General features: G+C 30.6%; 4 protein-coding genes across 4 annotated transcripts; 2 read left to right on the top strand and 2 right to left on the bottom strand.

The window, feature by feature from the left end:
- Positions 1 to 769: 769 nt before the first annotated feature.
- LOC113873439 (pentatricopeptide repeat-containing protein At4g38010) lies at positions 770 to 3,293 on the bottom strand. The gene has a single exon (XM_027511550.1). The coding sequence runs from the start codon at positions 3,014 to 3,016 to the stop codon at positions 1,229 to 1,231; it is 1,788 nt and encodes a 595-aa protein (XP_027367351.1). The 5' UTR covers positions 3,017 to 3,293; the 3' UTR covers positions 770 to 1,228.
- A 3,105-nt stretch (positions 3,294 to 6,398) lies between these two features.
- On the top strand, positions 6,399 to 8,559 carry LOC113873154 (transcription factor TCP19). The gene is made up of 3 exons (XM_027511157.1): positions 6,399 to 6,432; positions 6,555 to 6,641; positions 6,809 to 8,559. Exon 3 carries the CDS (start codon positions 6,810 to 6,812, stop codon positions 7,851 to 7,853), a length of 1,044 nt encoding a protein of 347 aa, XP_027366958.1. The 5' UTR covers positions 6,399 to 6,432; positions 6,555 to 6,641; position 6,809; the 3' UTR covers positions 7,854 to 8,559.
- Positions 8,560 to 10,918: 2,359 nt separating this feature from the next.
- Positions 10,919 to 12,345, top strand: LOC113873503 (peroxidase 66). The gene is made up of 3 exons (XM_027511646.1): positions 10,919 to 11,141; positions 11,247 to 11,435; positions 11,659 to 12,345. Exons 1-3 carry the CDS (start codon positions 10,926 to 10,928, stop codon positions 12,220 to 12,222), a joined length of 969 nt encoding a protein of 322 aa, XP_027367447.1. The 5' UTR covers positions 10,919 to 10,925; the 3' UTR covers positions 12,223 to 12,345.
- Positions 12,346 to 12,686: 341 nt separating this feature from the next.
- Positions 12,687 to 14,628, bottom strand: LOC113872903. Its single transcript, XM_027510784.1, has 4 exons — positions 14,463 to 14,628; positions 13,705 to 13,952; positions 13,280 to 13,502; positions 12,687 to 13,143 (listed from the first exon to the last, which is right to left on the bottom strand). The coding sequence occupies exons 1-4, from the start codon at positions 14,601 to 14,603 to the stop codon at positions 13,021 to 13,023; spliced, it is 735 nt and encodes a 244-aa protein (XP_027366585.1). The 5' UTR covers positions 14,604 to 14,628; the 3' UTR covers positions 12,687 to 13,020.
- Between the last annotated feature and the right edge of the window lie 6,802 nt (positions 14,629 to 21,430).

Consider the following 21,430-nt stretch of genomic DNA (forward strand, 5'->3'; position numbering starts at 1 on the left):
GGGATAGAATATGTAAGATAATTTCCAGACCTTTTGACTTGAACTCGTTGCAAGCTCTAGGAATCCTAGGAAGAGGATACTGTTCGGAGTATATTATTTTCATTTCTCGCCTTTTTTTTTATCCTTTTGGTATACATGCATTCCGAAAAAATACATCCCTTCAAAAACCAAAATAAGAACAAAATCCTAAATAGTATTATAAAAATAACAAGGGATTAAGATTGACTTTAAAAGCCATAGGATTTTTTCATTTTTTCTATTTTTGTTGACTGGGAATTTGATATCTTAACGACTTAACATTGTCTCAAGTCTTGCATTCTTGTTCCCAATTTCCCATTATTCAAACACGCCAGGAATGGAATGCAGGCGCAACTAAGAAGTTTATTCAAACAAGTCCTATTACTTCGGAAGAAAAGTGTAAACCACTGAGATGTTCACTTAATGTTTTATATTTTCTCTGACCTACACATGTGAAGAGGCTCTTAGTCCTTGTTTGATTTCAGTATGAGTCATGGTCATAAACTCATAATATATATACACGTAATTGTATTTTTCTTTTTTCAAAGTTCTACAACTAAAGCAAGACTTTCCGGAAAAGACAAAAACCCTTCAAACAACTACTATAACTGACACGACTTATGTAAATAAAGTTTTATCAAAAAATTTTGTATTCACATACTCCAGTAAGATCTCCTGAAATGAATGATGGAAATCCTCCTGAAGAGTATATAATAGGTACCGAAATTGCTCCCCAAAGTTTGTATACAAGGAATGTGGACATCATTACATTTAGTGGAATGGTATGAATCTCTCGCTACAGTCACCACATGAATTGTTTGAGGTTGAAGCATTTCATATCTGAACCTGAACCGGTGTCTTCTGTTTCTCTGTTTTGGTCTCAATGCCAAAGCTTGAGGGCACCTTCCTACACTAATTACAAAGTTCAGATGACCAATTATCGCCGGCCCAGTCATAAACATGAAATGTTACTACCGTGGCACAGATGCAAGATAATTTTCCCTTGGCCCCTAAAAAAGAACCTTTACCATAAATGCGGCGGTCTTATGTAACTTTAAAGAATTTCCATAACGTGTTCCAACCCGTCCATTGAGTAGGAACATAAAAAGACAAGTCAAACCATTTAGGGCACTATTCATAGAATGCGCCATTAGAACTGGTTTAAATCCAAACTCAAGAGCTTGAGCTAAGGGTAGGTATGCCAGTATGATCAAGAAAGGGTATCAATATGCCCCTCAAGGTAGATTTGATTGGAAAGGATGTTCAATAATATGTGAATATCCTCACTTTGAGGATGGTTGTTATGTCCAACTAAAAATTCATGACTCTTACCATCCACCCTTATAAGGCTAGAACCTGGAGCCTTGCTTATTCCTTTCTGCTTCATCAGTCTCCTTACAGTTCTCACTTCAGCCCATTTATTATTAGTTGCATACAGATTAGAAAGAAGCACGAATATGCCACTATCTTGATATTCAAAATTCTGAAGTGATTTCAACATTTCTGGGGAGAATCCAACATTTCCATATGTATTACAGGCACTCAAAAGAGCTCCTAGGATCTGCACATCAGGGGGCATGGGCATTGTCTTTATCAACTCCAAAGCTTCCTCCACCAATCCAGCCCTGCACAGCAAATCAACCATGCATCCATAGTGTTCTAAACAGGGAGAAAGATTGTGGAGGGGACTTGTCATCTGATTGAAATACCTACGGCCTTCAACGACCAAGCCAGAATGGCAACAAGCTGTAAGAACAGCTAGGAAGGTCACCTCATTAGGCCTTGCGCCAGATTCAATTAGATCTTCAAATTGTTTCAATGCTTCTTGCCCATGTCCATTTATTGCTAGACCATTTATACAGGCATTCCAAGTACGAATATTCTTAGAAGACATTCCACTGAAGATACGTTGCGCCATCTCTATACAGCCACATTTTGCATACATGTCAACCAATGCTGTTCCAATATGAACATCCCATTTAATGCGGCTACGATCAATGTATTCATGGACCCATCTGCCATAATCAAGAAGCCCAAGACTGGCACAAGCAGAAAGCACACTGGTCAGTGTAACCTCATCAGGCTCAAAACCTGAGCACTGCATTTGACAGAACAAGTCCAGTGATTCCTTGGGACACTGACTCTGCACTAAACCACCTATCATACTAGTCCAAGAAATAATGTCTTTTTCAGGTATCTCATCAAACAGTTGCTTTGCATCAGTCACAGACTCACACTTCATATACATATCCAACACAGCATTGCATACCGCCAACTCCTTCTCGTATAGGTATTTGAAAACCAATCCATGAATCCCCTTCCCCAAATTTAAACAACCCAATTTCCCACAAGACCCAAGTATGCTAACAAAGGTAGCCACATTAGGCTCCACATCCATTCTCGAAAACAATGCAATGGCATCATTAAACAACCCTGCTTTCACATACCCAGATATCAAACCAGTCCAAGACACCACATCTCTCACAAGCATGTCATCAAACACCTTAACAGCACCAACAGTATCGCCACAAATGCTATAAACATGAACGAAAGTGTTCTGCACATACATGTCACACCACAAACCACTCTTAACAGATACAGAATGGAACTGTCTAACCTCTATAATACCAAAAAACTTAGCACAAGATTTCAAAACAGATGGGACAGTGTACACATCAGGCACAAATCCATTTCTAACAACCCATCTATAAATCAGAATTGCATTGCAGGGTAACTGACCAGAAGCATAGCCAGAAATCAGCAAATTGAAAGGGAAAGAGCTCAAGCTCCAATCAAATTGCTTCAAGAAATTGCAAGGGTGATGAACATCAGTGACATGTTTTCCAAAAAAGTTTGCAACTTTGGTGAGAACCAAGTCATTGGCAACAAGGGCAGAGGTCAATAGATGTGCATGGATTTGGTTAAAAGATCTCAAGTTGTTACACTTTTGAATCAAATCCAAGAGAACCAATTTTAGAGAATGCCCACCCTTATTCATGCTACTGATCAATACTAGAAATCCCAGCAAAATTTTACACTATCTATTTGTGGAAACCGTCTCGTTAAACTGTTGGCACATCTTCAGAACGAAAAATTATTGGGTGGTCCCGGTTCTCGCAACAAAATAAAAGTGGAGTAACAGATAGTGATATTATAGAGACGAAATAAATGCTATTTCTGGAAGAAGAAGAAGAGTTAGAAGGATAAAGAAGACCGAGTTCTGGGAACAGAGAGTTTTGCCACAATATAAGGAAAGGATATTTATTAAAAGAAAAAGTGTTAGATTGTGAAATGCTTATACATGTGTGCAACAAGTTATATATTATGCTTACTGCTTCAAATATATTGGGCTTCAGACATATTTGGGGCCGGTTGTAGTAGTTTAACTAGGAGCCCAAATATAATCTAATTGAATCAGTAATAATCAGACATGTTTTTTATTTTTTTTCAAAATTAACAATTTCATCTTTTAATTTTTTTCCTTTTATATTAATCCTCTAAAATTTAAATGTAATTTGAAAGAGCCATCTTTTTATTCATTACCTTATATTTGTCCCATACTATGTTCCTAATCGATAGCCAAACAGTGTTTCAGACTATTTATTTTGTAAATGCTATTCTATTTTTGTCAATAGTAAATATGGTAAATGTTATATCTACAAAAATTAAATAAATATTTGGTAAAATAAAAAAGAGATTGATCTCGCATGACGTAATCGCTTATGTATAAATTTTATATTTATCGCTCTCATATTAATTTTTATACGATCTTATTTATTTAATAATATTAAAAAAATTTAACATATTCTTCCAACGCAACTTATATTAACAAGCCCATGGCTAAGCCTTTATTGCTCCTAATTTTTCTTAAAAGGACAACATGGAAAAATTCTTACATTCGTTGAGTGCACTATAAAAATATGTGTTATTTACTAATAATAATAAACAAAAAATTTCAAACATTGAAATTAATTTTACAAATATAATATTTATCTGACAAAAACTAAACTGTTAATATTATTCTACACCAATAACATAATATATTATATTAATGTTTAATACATTAATAGTAAATACTAACATTTTATTTAAACAAAATTGTTTGTTAATATATATTATATTTTTATTTCCTCATGCTGCCATTCCCACTATATAGAGCATTGGTATCCTTGCTTCCTAGTCCCCACCATATTGAGAACTTGACAAAGAATATACCACGAGATATATAATATCCTTCCACTCTATTAAGTCGTCAAACAAAATACACCAAATTTCTATTTTCCAAATAGCTCCATAGATATCGAGATTCAAAGCAAATCTTGAGATGAAAATTTTTCAATTAATTACAATGTTTTATTAAAATATTTACAAATGTATTTTATTTTTTTATATTTTTTGAGATGTAAAATTTCTTAATAAGTTATGTTTATTAATTTTATTTTACAGTTTTTAATTAATATTAAACTCAATCGTATTAATCATTGTTAGACACTATCTACTTTACTCACACAAAAAAAGATAATATCTATTGTAAGCAACATTTTATTTATTTTAATTTTTAAAAAGTTATTTTCGTTGAAGTGTATAGAAAGCGATTGAAAAAGCATTGTGCTTCGTTTTGGTTGGTTTGGGTGCGAAGGAAAAAAGGAAAGAAAGTAAAAAGAAAAAAAATATATAATTTATACTGTTTAAATAGGAGATAAATAATTAAATTTATTTTTGCTCTGTTTAGCTGAAAATATATATTAAGCTAAATAATGATAAATATGTAAACTAATCTATGATATCAGAATTTATAACCTAACTTGATAAATCTGTATCACTAACTGTAGGAGGAAAGTGTCCTCACATTGGTGTGTATATATATTTGTTCACCAACTTTAATTAAATCATACATAATATATATATATATATATATATATATATATATTAAAATTAATTAATGAATTAATCTTTTAAAATATAATTACAACATTTTAAATTCATTTTTATTTTAATTCAAACTCTATTACCATATAAGTTATTAAAAATTAAAATATTCAATATTTATTTATGAAAGCAAACAGATGAGAAAATAATAAATTTTTTTAAAATTTTATAAATAATCTAATATTTTGAATTATAAAAAAATAAAAAATTGTCTAATAAAAAAGATTGAAAAGAATATTTATTTCCAAGCATTGCTCATTGTTATAAAGGTTAAGATTTCTTCAGAGTTTGACAATATATTTTTTGTTTGATTGTATAAATAGTTATAAAGAATAGTTTTTATTGTATTTTACTTTTTTATATTTTCATCATTATCACATATATATATATATATATATATATATAACACAAATTCATTCTTAATTTTATTTTTTTATAATAATTAATTAGTATGGGTAACTCCACAGGATAAGAAAGGATTCCTTTCCACTCACGATTTGAATAAAAAATTTCCACCACTCAGCATAAAGTTTCCAACTATTTATGTTGACGTATAAGAGATATGGAGGATACAGAGAACAGAAAAAGATGCAATTGATGTTTAATTTCATAAGCACCCATTGAACCCTTCCTACTAGATTCTTCACCCAAATGCGTCATTTCTTCCAGTTATCTCATACATAGGGAGAATATTGTGCAAAATAATCCACCTTAACTTAACCTCAAGTTATCTAATCGTTCCCTTAAGCTATCTTTACTCGTTTTCCATTTTTTTTTAATCTCCAATACGTATATATTCATACACCAAATCAGAATTTTCATTATTTAGAGGATAATATTTATATATACTGGTCTTCTTACAAGTTTTGTGTTGTTGTCATTATTATTATTAGCTTTAATATTTAATCAAATCCATATTCGTTTCTGTGATCAATTTTTATTCAAACAAGAGTTTATTTTCTTTAATTACTCTTTTTTTTTAATCAACATCAGTGAAAATGTGAGCTTGTGAGGTATTAATTCACTAACCAGCAATAAAATAATATTATATCAATTAAATCAATATTATTTTAAATATCTTAATTTATATTTTCAAGATTTTATTTTATTAAACATACTTGTATAATAAATGAATACTTGAATCTTTTCATTGTTCTTAAAAATATTGAAACTAATGAGAACATTAACTATCATTTAAAAACCATGATAACTTTCCCCGTTACCCAGCAGCGCATAAGGAATTTTTTTAGCATTATTTTGCATTGAAAATGGCAAATAGTAATCAATTAGGCACAAAACCGCAACTGGAACAGTAAATTGCTAGCAAAGCTAAGGCTTTAATACGTGGCATAATCGCAGTGGCCCACTAGATGTGAGAAGCGAATCCAGCCATTGATTCTATTTCACTGTGCAAATAAATACAGAACTGAGCCTGGGGGTCCCTCTCTTCCATACGGATAAGTGGGGCTCTCTTCCATTGTTAGGGTTTGTTTCTCTCTGTGTTTCTTCTTGTCCCCAATTTTAATTTTATTTTTTTATATTCATAATTTTTTTAATCACAAAAATCTCTCTTCCAATTCTGAATTAGTCTCTCTAATCTTTCGCAGTGCCAGAAAGCTTCAAACCACAGTCAACGTATCACAACTCCCCTCCTCTGTTCTTCCTCGTTCTTTTCCCCTGCAAAACAACACACTGTAAGCCCCAAAGCAAAAAAAAAAAAAAAACACTTTTCAGTTTCCCTGCTTCTCAAGTTCGTAAATTTGAAAAATTTTCCGTGTTTCTCACATGGGTTTTGATCATATTTTTCTAGTTCTTTGTTGAACTTTTGAATTTCTTGTTCTTAACTCTTTTTCTCGTTCAGGATGGAAGCGAATCCTAACCACGACGGCGATTTCAACGAAGACGACGACACCCACAGCACCGACATCTCTCCCTCGGAGGCAACAACGCCAATGGCCAACCCGACGGAGTCGCCTCCGTCAGCGGCGGCACCGCCTCCGGATACGGCAGCTCCAATGAAGGAAGAACTCACGGACACGGAGCAAAGCGGGGACGCGTCTCTTCCGATGAGCGTTATTTCGATGCCGTTGGCGATGTCAACGCCGGCGGCAAAGAAACCGTCGAAGGATCGTCACACGAAGGTGGAGGGTCGCGGCCGGAGAATCCGGATGCCGGCGACGTGCGCCGCCAGGATCTTCCAACTGACGCGTGAGCTAGGCCACAAATCCGACGGAGAAACAATCCGGTGGTTGCTGGAGCACGCTGAACCGGCGATCATAGAAGCGACCGGCACCGGAACCATCCCGGCGATCGCGGTGTCAGTGGGCGGCACACTGAAGATTCCAACGACATCGTCGGCGAGACCGGAGGGAGAAGATACCCCAAGGAAGCGAAGGAGAAGAGCATCAAACAGTGAATTCATTGACATAAACAATGATCAAGTTTCGGTGTCTTCGGGACTCGCACCAATTGCACAAACTTCATATGGAGGCGGTGTTAGTGGTAGTGGCAGTGGCGGTGGATTAGTCCCTTTGTGGCCTGCGTCTAATGCTGGAGGCCCCTTTTTCATGTTCCCTAACTCTGCTAACCCTCCTCAGTATTGGGCCATTCCAGCAACTGCGGCCCCTTTTTTCAACGTTCAAGCCAGACCCATTTCGGGCTTTGTTTCCGCTATGCAGATTCAACCGAATAGTGCCTCCGATTCTGCTGACACTTGCTCTCCTATGTGCTCAACAACTGCTACTACTGTTCCTACTGTTAGTGCTGCTTCCACTTCTTCCGCTGCTACAACCACCCAAATGCTTAGGGATTTCTCTTTGGAAATTTATGACAAGAAAGAGCTTCCATTTTTGGGACGTCCTTCTCCCAATTCAGACCCTCCACCCACTTCCAAGCCTTCGAATTGAAGACCCCACATTTGGTAGTTTAGAAACTTTAGTTAGAGATGAGTGGAGGGGGGTTTTGCTGTTTGGGTTTTGTTTGTTTTTGGTTATGGTTAATGGTCAGGATTTAGGAACAATTTTTATAACTTTTAAGGTTAACTTATCTTCGGCTGCCGGTTTTATTATTATTATTTTTTTAATTTTATCTTTTTATGGTGTTAATGGGAAGCACTGGCGTGTAGCAGGGAAAAAAGAAAGGAAATGGAGCTTTTGAGCGTGAAAAAGAGCTGGGGTACCACCCGTGCGTTGGCACGTGCGAGATCCAGTTTGCACGTGCTGACTCTGATAGGGTGCGTCAACGAGGGTGGGGTCTGGAAACGGTCACGTGAGGTTGTTTAGGTGTTTGTGCACGTGTTAAATGGCGGGGCCCAAAATGTGGGTGGGGAAAGTGAGGTGGTCCGTGGAGCGTGGTGACTGGTTGAATTTGGGCCACCAGATTTGGTCATGTGATTGCTAGCTTCAGGCACGTGTCCCTATGATTTTGTGGGGCCCTCTCCTCGGTGGAACCAGCCTGGCCCCCTTACACGTGTCCATTGTGGGCCCACTACTTTCCTGGTCCACACGTGCACCCATGCTTACCTCCCCCATACTCCCTCACTTCAATTTCAATTTCGAAAAGTACCTTTTAATTTGTAAACAAAAATAGTAGTAATATCAAATTTCTAATTTTATATATTATAACCTAAATTTGAAAAGCAAGGTCCAAAATGATGGAGCACGTGCCACACGATATCATTAAAAACAATAGATCCTAAAAATGTTAGGAAATCATAGTGCAAAATCAATGTATTTTGCAGTTTAAACGATGCTAACTGAAGAACTAGTAGTATTTGGTTAAAAAAATTAACCTTCATAGGATCAAATAAAGAACTGACTTATTTGGTTGGTGCTGGCTTTTGATCCTTTGTAAATAGTATTTCGTGGGGAGGGATGTGAATCAAACTAGAAGACATAATTTAAGGAGAAAAGTCATAAAATATTTAAATTGTTGAAAAGGATCGTATAAATTTTGTTTAGATAGATAGACTATAAATTTTTATTTACAACTTTTTATCATTGAATGTAAATAAATGATCACTAAATAGAAAATACAATAATCATTCATAAGTTTCTTTTTAATGGGAACGAGAATGCATCTTGTACTCACTGAGTATATAGTTGTTATAATCTTTGCTTTTAACTTCATATATGCTTTTATTTACAACTATATAGTAAGACTGCGAATAGAAAATAAATTATGATTCATCAACCACCAATATTATTCACAAGTATTCATAATTTCATGATCTGAAATCGAATGTCATTTATAACTATTAGCCACTCAATTAAAATAAATAATCACTTAAAAAATATTTAAATTATTAAAAGGATTATGTAAGGTTTATTTAAATTGATGGATCGTTTTATTTCATTTTAATGGATTTTTTTAAAAGTGATTAATAATCACCTAAAGAAAAAAATTGATTACTTGAATAAAAATATAAGAATTCACAATTTTATTTTCATTCATAGATATATACTTAGATTTGACTTTTCCAAGGAATTGGCAGTATAAAATGTGAAAGTAAAGAAGCATTCACCTTTCACTTTAATTTAAAGTAAGTCAAATTTAAGAGATATTTTAGTATTTTTACACGTGCGAGATAGTTTAATTTAAATAAAAGTAGATATATTTTTACCTTGTTACTTTCCATATTTACTCACTGTAAAAGAGTCATGCCCATAGTTAGAATACTCACTTAAAAACAATTAACTATTCACTAATAAACAACAATCATTGACAAAATTATTCTTACTTTTTACTGGTCTAAGATATAATACTATTTACAACTATTTTAGTCATCCTTTACTCTATGTAAACCTTGTGCAATCTTTCACAATAGTTGTTTTTAGCTGTAACAAATATATAGAACAGTTTAATAACATTTTCCTGTAGCCTTAAGTCTCAACGATGCAAGTGACTAGAAATCACAAACAACTTTCAAAATTGAAGTTGCTTTACTTCCACGTGTATTTTGATTGACTAAAGAAGCCACGTGTTGGCTCACCACGTCAATTGTTTTTTAGTCCAAATGTCGAAGGTAATCCGTACAATGCCTAAGTTATTATGAGTGTATAGATAAAGAATAATTACATGGTTACATCCAATATATGAAAAAAGATGAAGAGAGAAGAAAGAGTATGAAAAGAATATAGTGACACTTAATTGATAATATATGATCAGAAAAAAAAGAAAGAATATAAAAATAAAAAGTAAATGTAAGAAAAACGAGTAAAATGTGTTAGTTAAAAATGATTTTTGACTTAATATTCTTTTAATCGAAAGATAACATTATTCCCACTCATTTTAGGTAGTCTTACATGTATGCAATTTTCATCATTTAAGGGGAATTTTCTCTAATGCATATATTTGAACAATATTTCTTTCATTTAGCTCTGATTCCTTTCTAACTATTCAAGCAATAGATAAAAGTAACCTTCCCGCACAATGCTGGCAATTTGTTAGTGCAGAATCTTGCCCTCCTCTCATCAACTTTACAGCTTAACTAAACTAACCTGAGAGGTATATACCAACAGAACAACTTATGAAGTAACATGTTACCTAACAATGATGTACTTTTGTGTGGTACACCTTAATGGGGAAAATCTTATTCTTTTAATTATATGGAAATATAACCTTAAACATCCCCTTTACGCCTAATCAACAATCGATAATATGCACGATAGAATATGCACAATTATTAATCTAGACCTTGACATAGTTGCCATCAAGATGGTTTAGTACTTTTGTTGGTTACTGAAGATGTGTCCAGGTGGTTTGATAAAGTAGGCCTTAAAGCAGAACAGAAGGGAAGTCAAAATCTGTACTTCAAGTTAATATTCCAACTTTTACTCGCTTCAAAGTACAGTGTTTGTGATTTAAGCATGTTTGCTAAAATCGTTTACTTCTATTCTATAATCTATATATACCAATACAACTTCATGAACTTCTCATCGAATCCTCATCTTTAAAGAAGAATAATTTTGATTTATCAGATGGCCCCTCTGGCAGCAAAAAACATCTTTCCAATCATTTTCCTCCTCTTCACAATATTTTCAGAATCCAAAGCTGAACTTAATGCTCATTACTACGACCAAACATGTCCACAACTGGAAAAAATTATTTCAGAGACTGTTCTCAATGCTTCTAAGCATGACCCAAAAGTCCCACCACGTATCTTGAGGATGTTTTTCCACGACTGTTTCATAAGGGTGTGTTCTCTCACTCAAAACACACACACATTTCATGCTGGTGAATGATTAAAATGGCCAATGAGTGTAATCTTCTTAAATGATTGATTTAATGTTCAATGATAGGGATGTGATGCATCAATATTGCTGGACTCAACAGCCACTAACCAAGCAGAGAAAGATGGCCCTCCTAATATCTCAGTTCGATCGTTCTACGTGATTGATGAAGCCAAGCAAAAGCTTGAGTTGGCTTGCCCACGCACTGTTTCTTGTGCGGATATAATTGCCATTTCAGCTAGAGATGTCGTAGCCATGGTAATATCTAAGTCTCCAAGCTAGTTTAGACCTGCTAAACTCTAGGTACATTTTAGAAGAGAAATATTTTGTGATCTCATAAAATGTTCCATTAAAAGAATCCAAGTCACATAATATTAATAAATAGGTTTGGATAATGCCTACAAACATTTTAGATGAAGTATTTAAAAATTCTATATACCCTATGATCTAAAAATCTTGAGAATCCTATTTACTTTGACAGTCTGGAGGTCCATATTGGAATGTACTTAAAGGAAGAAGAGATGGAAGATTATCAAAGGCATCTGATACCATCAACTTACCCGCTCCAACCTCCAATGTGAGCCAACTCATTCAGAGCTTTGCTAAGAGAGGTTTGACAGTCAAAGATATGGTAACTTTATCTGGAGGTCACACTCTGGGCTTCTCACATTGCTCTTCCTTTGAGGCTCGTCTTCATAATTATAGTTTGTTGCATGACATTGATCCGAGAATGAACACTGAGTTTGCATTAGACCTAAGAAAGAAATGTCCAAAGCCAAACTACAACCGCAATGCAGGACAGTTCCTAGATTCAACAGCATCAGTGTTTGACAATGACTATTACAAACAACTGTTGGCTGGAAAAGGTGTGTTTTCTTCGGATCAATCACTTGTTGGTGATTACAGAACTAGATGGATTGTTGAAGCATTTGCAAAGGACCAGAGTCTGTTCTTCAAAGAGTTCACGGCTTCCATGTTGAAACTTGGAAATGTAAGAGGCTCTGAAAATGGAGAAGTGAGACTTAATTGCAGGATTGCCAATTGAGAGACAGAGAATAGAGACTTATTTGCCCTGATTCTTTTCTTCTTCTTTGCCACTACTTTTGTTAATTAGATTTTACAATATTATCATAAAGATATTGTCATTATTCGTGTTGAAATAAATTGATTGTGCTTGTATGCTTCGTATTATGGTTGGCAAAAGAAAAATATTGATTTGTGCACACAAGCACAAGTTTGTCTGATATTGTCTTTTAATAATTACATTGACACCCAATTTATAACACTTTTTTTCGTGCTTAATAAGACTAGTGACTGAGCCTTCCATTCCAAGTTGATGGACTCCAAGCCTTTTTCATTCTATGAATGCTTAAGACCTACAATGTACAGACTCAGGAAAATTTCATCAAGGCCCTTTGAAGACCAACAAGTCAGGGATTGGATGGATGAACAGAAGCCACAAAGATCGCTAAAAATATATCATCATAATTCTTCGATGGAGGAACATAAAGCAACACCTTCCTATGAAATTTAACTCCAAGTGTCCAAAAATAATTTCTTAATTTTGGGGAAAAGATACAGATACTCATAATGTTCTGAGCAGGCTGCCAGTTTAATCAACCCGATTTTCCCTATTACATGTGTTTTTCAAAATGACTTCCCTATTTTGTTTACTTTTAAAACGGGATTATCTTTTGCCTAGATTTTCATACAGAACATATTATCAACACTGAAAGTCAAGATAAATAGATAATACAAATGTTTTCCAAGTGATAGCTAAAAGAGAGGAAGCCTTCAGGAGATGGATATACCAGGTTGTTTGGTAGAAGACATGAATCATTCTTCAAGCAAATACTACATCTGAACGAAGCACATACTTGACACCTTTGGTAACATTTCTGGCTTCATGCAACAAGCATTTATCTCCATGAAGGTGCAGGAGTGCGGTCCCTTCAGTTGGCGCCACCTGTGAATGCAATATTGCATCAGCATCAAAATCATATAGTCATATTCCCAAATTTGCATCAAGTGAAAATTCAAACTCATTTTGAGTGTAAAAGGAAATATAACAAATGTTTCACTAAAAGAAACCAGTAGTTTACCTCAGCCACAGTGCTATTTCTTGGACCATAAAAGACTGTTTCTCCTCCAACTAAAGGGTCAAAAGATGAATCTGAGGGTTTGCTGGAATAAGTTTTGGGCTTTGACTTAAGTTCACCAGGCCCACCACTTAAATACACTAGCAAAGTGTAATAAGTGCGTTTTCCATCTCCAAGATTAACACTTTCATCAATATGCCTTCCAAAACGTTGACCAACTTTGTACCTGAAATGCAGAAGTGCCTGATAATTAGTGAAGGTAATGCAATTAAAGTACCTACATTTTTCTCAGAATCAAATTCAAAGAGATCGGAATTGTTTCCCATTGAAAAATGAGCGTAAATGAAAATCCCAAGAAAAGCTTTAGCAATCTTAAAACTTATACTAACTTCCCCACAATAAACTTTTGCGTCAGAAAACAAACCAACCTATAGAGTCTAATATTTGGATTCAGACCTACAGCAACCTTTCCTCGAATTTTTATATCAGAAAATAGTTTGTCAAGCCCAGACTCCCAAATTGTATCTGCAAGGACAGAATCATTCACTGAGATTCGATCATTATCCCTGTAAGCTTCACCTTTAGCTGGACCCAGACTCCCTTGATGAGCAAAACCAATTGCCTCGGCAGCTTTAATGAATGCCTTCGATTCAGCAGAAGAGAAAAAACCCGGAACCTAAACCAAAAATTTATTAAAATAAGAAATATTTAGAGGGTAATTTGCAGAATCATATTGTTACACTGTCTAATTTGTTTTGGAACATTAAATTTCAAGTGAATTTGAAGAAATCATAAAAATCTGAATGTACGGTGAAAACCACCGGTTTATAAAAGGCATCAATTAGCATTTTGCTTCCATTTGAAAGCCGCATTTAAACGAATTAAGTAAGAGTATTTCCTAAAGTATGAGCTAGAAGAAAAAAATAAAGGGGGAACTAGGCATTTATTAACTTTTATAACAACCATTACGAGATCAACTTGATAGAATAGAAGTCATACATCAAACATAAAAAAGTTAAAATAGTAAACTTTCGATGAAAAAAGAAAGCGGGCATCTGTTCAAAACTGAATTGGATGAACCACATTTCACATCCCACCATTGTTTCATTGAAATCCAATCAACCGATAATCCCAGTATAAAGGAAGACAATTTAAAAAAGGAAAAAGAAAAAGATGGAAAGGTAACCGTGAAGAGATCGAAATCTCGAAAGCGGGTAGTCTGAAGATTTTTTTTCGGTTTGATGGAAGGCCATGTTGCCACAGGTTTCTTAGGAGCTGTCTCTTTTGTGTCTCCCATTTTTCTCTTCCTCGTTGCCCCCTGTGTCATATTACATCGTCGCCAGTGTTTTTACTCTCTCACTCTGTTTTGTTTGTGTTAGTGCATGTGGCCCAATTTCTGTTTTCTTACTAGCTTTGTGAGCCCATTCACTCTGACCAAAAAGGTTTAGGTTTTTTCTGTTTCATCATTGTTGTATTGTTGGTTGGGCCTGATTTGGGCTGGTGTGCCTGTTGAATACCTGAACCAAAAATAGAGAGAAAAGAAAAAGAAAGAGATAAAAAAGTTTTTTCCTTGAATGGATTTAAGCATGTTCTTTAAATATAAAACTTATAATTTGTTACCATTTTATAATACTCAAAATCTAGAGAATGTAACACGTGTTAAAACATTTTAAAAATTAAATTATTGAGAATTCCTGCATAACTTACAATTTTACGCTCATAACCTGTGATACATGTTTTCGAGGAGCAAAAGATAACAATTCGACAGTGTACGATTTTAACTCTTTAATAGTTTTTTTTTTTTTAATTTTAAAGATGACTAAAACTAGGTTTCGATCTTTATCAAAAGAATTTATTAAAAATCTTAAATTTTTTATCCTTTTCTCAATATCTCTACAGATTGAAACCCATTAAACGATTTTAACCTCTCTGTTACTAAAAATCACAATTAAAATTAATCAATTAAATTTATTTTGTTTTTTGGTAAAGAGGAAAAAACCAAAATATCATATCTATTACAACATTAAAAAAAATTTGAATTTACTATCTTGAAAAATTTTACTCCACACCTTATAAAAGTTGAAGTTCACATGAAATTTACTAAGTTGAGGAATTACACTTCGAATGATTTAAAAAAATATATATTTTTTACACATAAATATATATATATATATATATATATGTATATAGAAAAATAACCCTCATTTTTAAATCATTTTACTGTTATATTTATACTCTGTCTTTAAAAATAAACTTATTTTTAATTTATCATAGGTGAAGTAATTTTATTTTGTTTTACTTTTATACCTTATTAATTTTTTATTATTTAATGAAATAAATGAACTATTACTATTTTTAATAAATAATAATTTTTTATAAAGCTTAAAATACTTTTTTTTAATTCTTATACAAAAAATAAAACATTAAAAAAAAAGGATGAAGTACATGTTAGTCTTCACAACAGGGATAAAAGTTGTGTCGGTGAGGTACTAATTGCTTTTTTGATAAGACTTGTGTGGTAAGCGGGGAAGAATCAACGGCGCGTGGCGTACACAGAAACACAGTAAAGAGGTAAAAAAAGGTGGGAAACAGAGAAGTGCTGATAAAAATGGCACCTAAAAGAGAAGTGCTGACAAATGGTCAATTCCAAGAAAGGAAAACCCAAAAGAATATGAAAGCGACCTTTGCTTTCCTTTCACCCCTCCAAAAAGTAACAGCATCATATCTCCACCTACAACTTTTTATCCCAAGTAAATCAGAAGAATCAAATTTCCAAGTTGGGGATTTTTTCTTCAAACTAAGATCTACGGAGATTATCCGGCTTTTTTTTTTTTTTTTTTTACCTTATTGAGGTAATTTTTTAAAAAATAGGTTTTTAAAATAAATTTTTTTTGTGAGATGACCAATCTACGTAACACTAAAATTATTCCAAAAAAAAAATTAATACATGTAATAACGTGACAAACTATGAGAGTATCATCTCATTATTAACTAATATTAATGAGATATTGACATGTATTGTATTGTATTAAAAGTTATTATCATTTATATTTAGGACGATTTTTTTAGCGTCCATATTAGAGTTAATTTTTCTAGCGTCCATGTCAAGGACGATTCTAACATCGTTTAATCGAGACTAAATTTTGTATTATTGTTGGATAAAAATTTTGATACATCTTTATGTTTAAAATTAAAGATCTATAAATACATAAATTTATCACAATAATCGTGCAGCTAAAAAAGAAACAATAATCGTAAAGCTTGAAGAGAAATTTTTCATTCCGACTAGATTTAAGTATTATGAATATATATATATTTTGTTTTCATTGGGTATTAAGAAATTTTCATTTTAAATAATATTTTAAATGTTAATATTGTAAATAATTTTTTTTATTGTTTGAAAATAATAAATATAAAATATAATGTTAAAAAATTAATTATTTAAATATGTGTAATTGCAAATTAATTTTTAAATATAAATTCATTATATTATAAATTAATTATTATGATGTTAATTTTTTTGTTATATTTGAAAATAATAAATATAAAATATAATGTTAAAAATTAATTATTTAAATATTTGTAAATACAAATTAATTTTTAAATATAAATTTATTATATGATAAATTAATTATTATGATGACAATTATTTTGAATGCAAGATGAATTAAATTGTTGTTATATTATATTCAAATGGTAAAATATATGAAAGAAATGAGGATATAAATTTTGACAAGGAGAAAAAAATTGTGTAAAATGTTAGTCCAATCAACTCAACTTCAAATTACTCCCCATAAATGCATCAGATTGTCTAATACTAAGCAAGTCCTCCACAGTTTGTGCCCAATTACCTCTTGTAGCTGTAATAATTGCCTTTCCATCTATAGAAAATTCTATCTGAATAACAATGTCTTAAAGAGTTAAAGTATACTTTTCAGGAAGCATGTGAAAGGTACGAGTCTCTAGCCTCCATATTTCCACTAAAATTGTAATAAAATATTGGTCAATAGAAAAGCATACAGATTGAGTCACTTCGGCAAATACAGCTAAAGTAAAATGAGAAAGTATTTCCATTAGAACCTCTCTATGCCAGTCGGTATAAAGTGACTTTTCCTCACCTTTTAAAATTGGGCTGTTACGTCTATCCCAAACATGTTTAAATACGTGAATAGACTAATACTCCAATAATGAACTATCATTTGAATCAGAATTTAACCTACTCTGCAATTAAGATGATACCACTTGAAATAAAATTTGTCAAATTAAACTAAAATTATATACATTAAAATTAATAAATGAAAAATTTTATTGAATATTATTATTTTATTATTCATTATTACCTAATTTTTATTACAATTATTTAACTAGAACAATTTCAAATATCTAAATTAACCTAATTTTTTTTAACTTTAATACAAAATAAATTTTTTATTTGTTAAGAAATTTAATTAATCTAAATTTAAAACAAAAATTTAATATTATAAAATATAGCAAAAAATTTAATTAATCTAAATTTAAAACAAAACATACTTTCATACACTAAAATAACTATTATATATCATACTAATTTAACAAAAATTTCAATTCATTAACAAAGACTTTTTTTTATATTGTTTTTTTTTTCAAATTTTACAATTACATTATAATTAACAACTATTTTAAATAAATACATAGTTTTATCACCCTGAATTTATTTATATAATTCTTAATATTAAACAATAAATTTTTTAATTTTATTATTCTTATTCAATAATATTCTTGTTTCTTAAATTATAAAGTTTATTTTCAATATCTAATGTTTTAGATAAATTTGAAGGACAGAATTATTATATTTTATAATTAAATTTGTTATGAATATAATACTTTAAATCTGTTTATTATTATTATATTTGTTTATATTTTATCTATTCTATAATATAATTGTATATGTTATTTTTTAACAATAATTTTAATAAAAAATTCTATTTACTCTTTTTCAAAAACTAAATGTTATTTTTACTACATCTAATATTTTTTTCACAAATATTTTTTTATATCTTAATCTACCATAAAAATATAAAATTTATTATTTTTCCTATATTAATTATTTATTATTTTCATTGCATTCCATATATATTTTTATTACCATGTTTTTTTTTCTGAAGCATAAATTTATATATAATTTTATTTCCTCTTAATTTATCAATTTATTACAATAATAAATTATTTTATTATTTAATAATTAATAAATATCATTTAATTACTATAACTTTAATTTAATACATTTTTAAACAAAATAATTATAAACAATACAAATTATACTATATAATTTCTAATAAATTTTATCTAAAATTTATTTGTTACAAATACATAAATTAATATAATTAATCTTTAAAAACAAATAAAGTTGTGTACCTCCGCAGCTTGAGTTTCGTCTGAATTTGGACTCTTTAAGATTTTAACATGTATCTTTTTTTTTCTCAGTCGTTGATTGATTTTGAATTATTTATTTATTTTATTTTATATTTAGTATTGTCAGGCTTTTGGATGATTCTAGTGCCACCTGACATTCCCTATTTTAGACTAGAAATCTGTTTCGTTGAAACCCTGTTTTATTAATTTTTTTAATTACTATAATATGGCTAAAAAGTCATATTATGCGCTCAAATTTAAAATGAGTAATAAATAATTTTTGTGAACATTTTTTTAATGTTTTTATGTCGTGTTGCTTTATTAATTTTAAGATGTTAATATACTCTATTTTAATGGCTCGTGTGTTGTTTTTTTTTTTTTTCCAAAAATTTAAGAGAAAAATGACTCTCTAAGATCCCTTCCTTCGAGAAATATAAATGAAAAATAAGAAAAAAATATTATATAATAGATCAATGTGTAATAGTTAATAATTTGGTTTATATAAATTATTTTTAATATATATTTAAGAAAATATGTTAAAAAATTAAAAGATAATGTTATTTTTATTAAAATTATATATTAAATATATGATATTTTAATATTTTATAAAAAATAATATTTATGAAATTTTATTATGTGTCATTGTTGCATTAAACGCAAAATATTCGAATAAGCCCTTCAATAAATTGTACATGATTAAGATGTTTCAAAATAATTAAGTAGAGCTTTTTTTTTTTTTTTTCTTTAAAGTTGATCTCTTATTCTTCTTTTTCTTCTTCTTATTTGCACCCTTTCTTTTCTTTTTCTCTATCTGCTAAAATTGATATTTTAAACAGAATGTAAAGAGTAAAGATGAATTAAACAAACAGCAAAGAAATGAAGGAATATATATATACTAAGACCTGCCTTAATTATTTGTAATTATTTATCATTAAAATAGAAAAAAGATATAAATAAATATCAATATAAAAATTGTCATATACTAACAACTAGATATTGAATTTGTCTCCGTTAGTTAGCTGTTTTTCTTAACAAAAATCAAATTGTTAATATAAATCGTATAAGTTTGCATAAAAAAAATATTGCACATACTTATATTAACAGATAATTTTGTTTACATGAAAAATGATATATGCTTTGGTTGGATACACTGTCTGTATAATTAATTGGTTGGATATATAAAGGATTAACGAAGTAATTTAGTATTGGTTGTTACAAATTCTATCAAATGAGTTCAGTCTATTCGATAGTTTTAGAGTGCATTTCTTTACACATATTTAATAAATATTTATTCAATAAACTATTTTATATAGAAGCATTTATGCCATAAATTTAATTATAAAATTTATCAAATGAGAAATCATATCACGACAGTTTACGGAGGGCTTATGAACACAGCTTATATATTTTATAGATGATTTTCAACTTAATTTTATAAGTTTTTCAGTATAAATTATTAAACTAAATAGTTTTTATTTTATTTTAATAAGTTTGTTGTTAAATTCATATAATAGGTTTTGGTGTAAAAAATGTATTAAATAAATATTTAACTAAACAATAATTTAAAATGCATTCCAAAAAAATTAATAAAATAACCTTTAAAAAACTTATAGCCGACCTCAACGGAACATCTCAACATGGGGTTTTTTGAAGAAATAGAGCAATGACATTACTTAATGAGGACTTTTATCAATAAGAGTGTTGATACGATTCAAAAGGTTTTTTCAATATTTGGTGATTCAAAAGGTCCAAAGAAGAATTAATGTTGAGGACAATTGTTGATTATTAGAGGCCACTGGCAATTATCAAAATAGTATATCCTGGAGTTTTTGGAAGAATTATCGATACGAAAACTCAAAAATCCTTATTGACGTTTTCTTAATAAAATTAGTTACTTTTATGAAATTAATTTAATTCATATAAAAATTATTACTAGTAATTTTTGAGTTACTATATTTTTATAGTTTTTCTCAAAATTCCATATTTTAACATACAACATTTTCAAATATCGTAAAATTCCTTCTATCTTTGGTAGTTTTTTTTAAGTCTATAATTTTATTTTATTTTTTGTTTAGGATAATTTAAAGTCTTCAGCTTGCTGCTTGCTGACTTGCATCTGCTTTATTATTGATACCAATCTTGTTATTCGTTTATATATCTTTTTCGTTTTATTTTGATTGCTTATCATGCCGTTTAATTCAATCTTTGTGTTATATTTCTAAATTTTGTGTTTTTTTTATGTGTCTAACTTTTTTATGGACGCAAAAGAATTTTATTTGCTTAATTTGATTGCTTATTGGTTTAGTTTCTATATAAACTCCGTTCTTTACCTCTATTAGTTTAATATTTTAACTTTTGTTAACTTCAATCTATGAAGTTGAGCTTAAATATTTAAAATAGTAAAATTTTACTAAAAAAATATATTTATTATATTAAAATTATAAAGATATAGTTAATATTTTTTAATAAAATCTCATTACCATTGATTATTTAAGCTTAGCTTCAAAGATTAAAATTAATATTTTTTTATCGTTACTTAGTCAAAGTATTTTGGTAAACTTTATTCCGAATTAGTTTACATTTAGTTGCTTCTTTTTTACACGATCTTTGTTTTTTGTTGATTCTCAAATAGTCAGTTAATCGTTATGTCCACAAGTTATTTTGACAGCACATGATGTCACACGATAAAATTTGAAGACCTGCAAACTTTTGTGGTCACAGCTGACACATTAATTTTCAGCATAAACTGTTATCTAATACATA

The sequence above is a fragment of the Abrus precatorius genome, unplaced genomic scaffold (assembly GCF_003935025.1).
Source record: "Abrus precatorius isolate BTA unplaced genomic scaffold, Abrus_2018 Scaffold7, whole genome shotgun sequence".
Classification (NCBI taxonomy): Eukaryota; Viridiplantae; Streptophyta; class Magnoliopsida; order Fabales; family Fabaceae; genus Abrus; species Abrus precatorius.